An 8,013-nucleotide genomic window follows, 5' to 3' on the forward strand; every position below is an offset into this window, starting at 1 on the left:
ATCTATCATTGAGTCTTTCAGCCAAAAGTTTGCCACTTTTTCTTGAATAAAGACTGCTTACCTGCCTAACATTCTGGAAACATTTGCACATGTTGATAGCACCTGAAAATGTGATTTTGTGCAGAGGTCTCTGGAGAGGCCTTCTCACTGTTTTCTCTTGCCAGGACTTGCATCAGCCTAATAGTTGGGTAAGAGAGCTCAAAAGAAATAAACTCAGTTTCTGTTAGAGTATGTAGTAGTTGTATTAAATTGACATGTAACGTGGCCTCTGGTGGCCAAAGGCCCCTTAACTACTGCAAATATTGATATTTGTTTCTTCCTAGAAAATTCTTTAAAAGACCGCCCTTATGCTATATGTTGGGTTTCATTGATTAAACTGCTGTTCTGGGTTTCTGCAAACCAAAAATTTATGTTGACACTCAAATGGATGACAAGCTGGAACATCTAAGCCACCACTGGGATTGCTCAGGGCATCTCAGTAACTGCCTCGAAGAGGCTGTGCTGATGGGCAGATGCATCCATTTTCCTTCAAGTAACACACATTTTCCTATGAATGTTTAAATAACTTAAAGATGACTGTTATTCACTATTTGAAAAAAATTTTTTTTCAGATTTCAGGGAAGAACAACCATTGAAGATGTCCAGCAAAACAGCAAGCACCAACAACATAGCCCAGGCCAGGAGAACTGTGCAGCAGCTAAGACTAGAAGCTTCCATTGAAAGGATAAAGGTGAGGAACCCAAGGGACAGAATCATGCCTGCTGTGGTCCCTGCTGCTCTTCCAAGACTGGGAAATGAGTCAGAGAAGAGGGTGCCAGTTAATGCAGCTTGCTTCCAGGATTTTTCTAGAGCAGGTCAAGGGCCTCACAATATTAATTTTTATTTCCTAGCCCAGGCCTCATTTAATAAAAAAATGAGGAATCAGAGTCTGAGTTGACCCCTGTTCGCAAAATCCTGCACAGGATTTGCAGAGGACCTGCCTTCCCTAAATGAAAGGGGTCAAGTCTAATGATTGCTATGTTCTAAATTGGGACAGGGAGTTTATCAAGTGTTCTAGGGTATCAATGTATCTGAGGGTGCCTTAAAGTCAACAACTGGGGTCTTCCTTTTAGGAAAACATAGCTTTTTAAATGTGCACCCTTTGGTGACCATTTTCTACCCCCAGGATGAAGGCAGGTCCCACTGAGGAGCTGGAATGCATTTCTTAGATCACATGACTTTGAAGTCTTTCCCTGCTTGGTTCCAAGAGAGGACTCAGCAATGAGAACCCTGGAATGTGGTGACTAAGGCTGTTTCCTAGGAACAGAAGCAGTCACCTGATAAATTCCTCTGAACTGAGATGGTCACCTGTCCTCAAAGCAGCAGGCTGCCGAGTGCAGAGCTCCGTAGAGCCAGCTCCGCCACACTCAGTGGCCTGGGTGCCTGACCTGATTATTACCTGGGGTCTTCCACCCAGGTTTCTGAAAACAGGGTATGACTTATTCCAAGCCTAACTCAAGCTGGAGAGGGGCACAGCATTTTCCTATGCTGGTTTTGCCCTTTGTATCTCCCCAAACCTAATAGATAACAATAAATCTTTCCTTTTATTCTGCCTGCTCCCATTCGAGGGACAGAACCTAGGGCCTCACACATACTAAGCCAGCACTCACCACTGAGCAACATCCCCAGCCCTCTAACAGTAAATATTGAAGCTCTACAACTTGGCTTCAGAGTTCTGGCTTCAAGCCAATAATTCAGTTCTGTTCTGCTTCCAATCTGTTTTTACCTGGATAAGAACTGATAGAACCTTCCCTTGATTCACAAACTTTTCCTTCCCTGATACATCCCACAATTTTGATTCTGAAAAATTTCAAACCTAAAGAAGACTTGTAACACTAAACATTCATATTCTCTTCACCATAATTTGCCAATTCTTAACATTTCACCATGTTTGCTTATATAATCCCCCCTATACACACATATAATTTTTTCTGTAAGCCAGTTGAAACTTAAATAATATCTAACACGTGGTCCACTTTTTAAGAACCCAGGCAACTCATTTTTCAAAATCACCCCTACTTGGGTCATGCTCCTTTGCTGATCAGATTCTCATTAAGTATTTTGGCAGGAATACCAGCTAGCTGGCTGGTGTGATATTCTCAGTGCTCACGTGTAGGGACAACCATGCCAGCTTGTCTGATCACTTGGCTAGGGAAAACCATCCCTGCCAGGAACCATATCCCTTTGTACCTGACTAGTTGTATGAGAATGATGTCTAAGGCTGCTTATCCTGTTTGAATCAGTCTCCACCCCATGGCTTAGCGTTCAGTACACTCTGGAGAGTTCTGAATAAAGGATTTTCATCCTTATTTGTTGCTTTGGTTTGTCTCCTCAGGTCTCAAAGGCCTCTGCAGACCTCATGTCCTACTGTGAGGAGCACGCCAGGAGTGACCCTTTGCTGACAGGCATACCGACTTCAGAAAACCCTTTCAAGGATAAGAAAACCTGCATCATCTTATAGTGGAAGAATGGAACCGTTCCTCGTCTCTTCCCAACAAAGCAAATCCTGAGCGACTCCTTGAAGAGATTTGCCTCCAGCTTATTTGGTAACCACTGCTAATAACTAAAATGCTCTTCTTTTGGAATAATGGACTCTAAAGTCTTTATTTTCCAAGTTGCCCTTTCTTTAAAATACCCTTTACTGATTTAATACAGAATAACAATCTTTGTTTTCCATTTGATAACTATGGTATTACTTTGGGTTACTGTTTAAGGAGAGTTGGCCTGGGCCTTCTTAAAAACACAATTATATATTTCATGTATTCAGTTGATTCAGATATGTTAAGACTTAAAATGCCTAAGCACCTGTCAAATTAAAATGCCAAGAATAATTTCAGTCCTGAAACCTTTATATCATATTCTGCTCTTAATAAGGTTTGTGCCAACCTGTATAGTGTACAAGGGAAAGGGGTGTATTTTGTATATGTATGTCTTCGTATGTACACATATCAAAGCTTATTTCCTCATCAAAGCTCCCCTCTCCATGTAACAGCAGTTCCTCAACTCCAGAAGTTGTATTTATCTTGAGCTGTGTAGGTAGAATAAAAATTTTTTTCATATAGTTATTGTGCAAAAAAATAAAGAAAAAGCATCCTAAAGATTGTATTCATTGTGATCAGGTGATATGTCATCTCTCCTCTCTTGAAACTTGCTGGACCTCTTAGGTGATGATGAACCATGCCAATTAAAAACTGAAACTGAACTGAAAGCTCTTTGATAAGGTATTAATTCATAGGGACCCTTTTGGGCTTCAGCCATCTTGAGTCTAGAAAAGGGGAGGGGACCCTTGGAGGAGGACTGTAGCAGCTGTGCTTTCCTGGGGAAGACACCTCTGAAATTTCTGCCCTGGTGATTAAAATGAGACAGTGAACAGTGAGCCTGACCAGGGGGAGCAGAAACATGTAAAAACCAACTGCTCGTCTCAGGCCAGCTTTGTAATTTGTCCCCCTCTTCTTCTCCATTAGCCTCCCTTGTATTCTCCCTCTGCTGCTAGAGTATTTTCAGAGGTGACATTCCCCTCCCCAGACCCAGGAAGATGAGACTTGGTGGGAAAGAAATAGACTTAAAACATTAAGGTGTCAGGACTCATATGCTCTCCCCAGATGTCTGCAGTTTCAACCCTGCCTGTCCACAGACCCTCCAAGGGAAACTGCAAGCTTCTCAGGAGGGGCTTGGACGCAGCGGTACACTCCTTGGACCATAGGGTCCCAGCTGCTGGACATGGGAGTTTCTCAGCCTTCCTCTGAGAAGATAGCCCTTATGTCCTCAAGATGTCCATGGGGAAGCCAAAAGCATGCATCTCCTCTGGCCAAAGGGGCATCGTGACTTTATCAGAGAGGAAGGAAGGCTCCTTTTTAATTAGGGGCCAAACCATACTGAGGATATGACACTTTAGTCCACTTTCAGCTCATTAAAAAGAACTACTAATGAAGGGTTAAAAACTTAATCACAGAGGATTCAACCCTGAGAAAGAATTATTTACGATAGTTTCCTTACTTATGTACAATCTGCCCTGAAAAGCAAAACCTTTTAAAATCCAATGCTCTGGGCTTGAACATCATGCTCATTGGTGGTGAGCAAATACAGTCCTGTTTTTAAGTGGCTCGAACGTAGTCAGTGTTCCTCCCACTCACCCGTCGACTCAGCACTGTGAACTGACCCTGTGAAAGTCACGGCACTGCCCTCAACCTTTTGTCACCTACTGCTTGGTTCTGTGAAATACTCAGTCCCAAGTAAATTACAGGCACCTGCATAGAAGAGAAAGCTTTTTGCCTTTCAAAAGGTGAAATTGGAAATGTACACTAAGACAACAACTTCACATCTTATGCTTCACTTAATGAGACATTCTTTTTTTTATAAGTATATTTTTCTACGGATAGTTTCAGAACACTGAGTTTATTTTCACTCTAATTTTTAACATGTTTCTTTAAATATTTATAACACAGCTTACTACAGAATCTTTTCATGAAATCACTCTTATTATACCATTTTGTACACATTATTAGCAGCCAGCATAGTTTATTCTTTAGCATTAAAACAGTCTTTTGCCTAACGGTAAACAAGCATGTTTTGCTATATATTTGTTAATTTGTTTGTTATGGTAAGAAATGGGCTTGAGGTCCCAGGAGATTTGATTTTATTTTTACTGGTCAGATAAAATAAAGGCTATGAGTATAAATGTCATGTAATTTCCTAACCAGGTGTAGGGCATGTTCATAAAAAAAAAATGGAATCAAATTGTCCTTTGATGCTGACACAAGAGGGGGGAAATTGTAACCACATGTTGATTTACTTATAACTAGATACTATGTGAGGAAAATATAATATATGTATACATATATATGATATGCAGAAGTCACTTTTATTTATCTGGTCTGTTCTACTTGTGAAGCCACAGTTAAACCGTCTCCAGCAGTTGGTTTGTGATAATGGTAGATGCCAATGTGTGTTATTTTTTTCTGCTACCACTGTAATGACACACTTAAATATATACAGGCAGCTTCTTGGCTTCATTCCCATTGAACTATTTAAATACACTCAATATACTTTGTCTGTAATGCTGCTTCTGTTAACAGTGATCTTGTTCCTTTTTCATTCCTATATTTTCATTAGTTCATCATAAATCTGTCCAGTTGAGGTCTCATCACCATGGCAAGATAGGCTAGGCCAAACATAAGATTCCAAAGTATTTTACAAAAACACTTTTTTTTTAATAGAGAAATACTTTCTATATGAGGTGGTTCACAATTTATGGGTTGTGACTAAATACTTTTTTCCTTTTCTAAGAAAAATTTCAGGTTTTTAAATTCCTTACCTTATTAAAGTGAAAAGTACCTTACTTTTTAAAGGAAAGGCCTGCTTTTTGCAGGCTCCATGTTTGGACTATGTGTCTCTTTTACTAATCTTTAAACTATCAGGAAAAAAACAACAACTTTGTACCAACAATTCGGTAATTTTGAGGCATAGATTAATTTTCATAGTGGAAGAAGTGCCAATTTTCTCTTCAGATGCTGACTTTTCAACCAATTTATAACTAAGATATATACAGGCCCAAGAAGTAAATAACAACCATACATGTCAGGCGTTTCTTGGTGAAATGAACGTAATACTAGAGTATAGTATGAATTGTACTGATCTATTTATTTCATGATAATAGATCAATAGGAAAAGATACCTTAAATCAAATAGAGTTATATAAGTATATCACAATAGAGCACTGACCTAAAGTCGGGGCCTGTATTTTAGCCCTCAGTCATTTTCTAGCCTATCCTGTTATCATCTTACTTTGGACAAGGCAGTTCATCTCTCTGGGCCTCCATTTTCCCATTTGTAAAACAAGGGGCTGGCAGCAGGCGACCCCTGAGATCCCTTTCTGTCCCAGATGCCTTGGTTCAACACCACTGCCCCTCTGCTGGTCCTGCCAATGTGTTGGTGCTACATGCTACTTCAAATAGAAACTTGGTTTGTCTATAACGTGTGCTCCCTTGATAGCTTATGAAAGGCGTTTTTGTTATACAGTGCTTTTTCCCCTAGTTTTACAGACTTAGTTACTGTAATGATGTTTCTAGCTATTTTCTTGATGTCTCAGTAAATTTGCATTTGATATATTGTTGGTGAGATTGTGTTGTTTTGTAACATTCTTTGGCTACTCATCTGTCCAGCATCTTATTAACCTTAACACTGTGATCATTGTTTAAAATATGTTCTGTGGAAAGAATAAAAGCATTTACTTCACAGCTAGCATGTTCACAGATTTGAAAGAAAGTTCATTAAAAAGCACTGTTGCTTTCTTTACTGAGTCAGTGTCTCGCATTGTTTTGCTGGTGTTTGCTCAATAAATTAATAAAAGACCTTTTCTCTTCATTCATTCAGTTAATTTTTTTGAACACCTGTTGGGATGTGGGTCAGGCTGGTGACATGAAGACAAACAAGACTCACAGCAAACCAAGAACATGAGTCTGGAGCAAAGAGGGTTGGAATGACAGACACACACACACACACACACACACACACACACACTCATGACAGCGTCATCTGAGAAGTGCCGGGACTCGTAAGCACAGGTGCTGAGAGCCCAAGAGAAAGAGGGACCAGCTCCAAACCAGAGAGCCTTCTGAGAAGGCTTCCAAGGGAGGGCATTATGAACTGGGGCTTGAGAGAGGCAGAAGAAACACTGTGTGCATTGGCATGAAGTCTTGGGAGATAAGAGGCGAAAGTGGCCACAAGCTAGTGTGCAGAAGGTCTCCCATATACTGCCTATCCAGTAAGCAACAAGGAGGCAGAAGAGGTTGTTAAGAGTGAGTCTGTGATTCCTCATGCCTGGAGGGCTGTTTCCCATCCTGAGACCCAGCTGTGACCATGGAAACTGATAACAAATGGAAAGGTCATTAGACTTCTGGTGACTCATATTCACCAACTGCTTGCAGAAGGTGCCCTGCCTCCTCCTCTGACCTTCCCCCTGGGCTGGGTTTCCCACAGAGAAAGGGAAGGCAACATCTTCCAAAAAGGAAAGAAAAGGGAGGCATCCAAAGAGCACCAAATCATGAACTGATCAAGCTAGAAAGATAGCCCATCTCTGAGAACCAGTGCACTCGTGCAAAGAGTGGCAACAGGTGGGCACAACAACTCAGGCCTGTAATCCCAGCTACTCAGGAAGCTGAGGCAGGAGGATCACAAGTTCAAGGCCAGCCTGGGCAATTTAGCCAGACCCTATATCAAAATAAAAAGGACTGTGAGTGTAGCTTAGTGGTAGAGTACCCTGGGTGCAATCTCCACTACTGTAAAAAAGAAAAGAAAAAAAAGTATAAACAAAAGATGGTCACTCAACCCATTCTAGTAAAGGACTGAAGAAGAATTTATATACTATATTTATGAGAACTAGGCAACAATTTTTACAAGCACTCTCATCAGTTCTGACCAAATTCTTATGAATAGAAGACAACTGTATTGGGGATGGTGGATAGGATTGGATAGAAAAGTTTTTAGGTGGATAAGATTGGATAGAAAAGTTTTTAGAAAGATAGAAGCCAGGGGTGGGGCCTATGGTGTAATCAGGAGACTGGGACAGGAGGATTGCAAGAAAAAGGCCAGTCTGGGTGGCTTAGCAAGACCTTGTCTCAAAATAAAAAATAAATAGTGGCAGCATGTAGCTTAGTGGTAGAGCATCACTGGGTTTAATCCCCAGTTCCAAAAACAAGAAGGGGGTTGGATGGTGATGAGATGGCAGGGGTGTGTAAGGAAATATGGCAGGTGAAATGTGCACTGCCTTAATGTTACAAGAAATAAGCCAGCAGGTAGAGAGACCTGGTCCCACAGTCAGCTTCAGCCATCTGCACAACCTGGCATAGCCTCCTCCTGTAGCTGACTTGCAGATCTTGGTTCTACCTGCTACTCCACCCTTTCCCACTGCAAGAAGCAAATTACCTTTGCCTTCAGATGAACCTTCTGTTACTCCAATGGCTGTCCTCTTATCTG

General features: G+C 41.0%; 1 protein-coding gene across 2 annotated transcripts in view; it reads left to right on the forward strand.

Moving 5' to 3' along the window:
- Gng12 (G protein subunit gamma 12) overlaps nt 1-6,402 on the forward strand; it is a 123,217-nt gene extending 116,815 nt beyond the window's left edge. For both annotated transcript variants that reach the window (XM_076863736.2, XM_076863735.2), the window contains exons 3-4: nt 612-730; nt 2,375-6,402. In XM_076863736.2, the coding sequence (XP_076719851.1) occupies nt 638-730; nt 2,375-2,500 (219 nt within the window). In that variant the 5' untranslated portion in view covers nt 612-637 and the 3' untranslated portion in view covers nt 2,501-6,402. The remainder of the gene's footprint in view (nt 1-611; nt 731-2,374) is intronic.
- The last annotated feature ends 1,611 nt before the right edge of the window (nt 6,403-8,013 follow it).

Source organism: Callospermophilus lateralis, chromosome 7 (genome assembly GCF_048772815.1).
Source record: "Callospermophilus lateralis isolate mCalLat2 chromosome 7, mCalLat2.hap1, whole genome shotgun sequence".
Classification (NCBI taxonomy): domain Eukaryota; kingdom Metazoa; phylum Chordata; class Mammalia; order Rodentia; family Sciuridae; genus Callospermophilus; species Callospermophilus lateralis.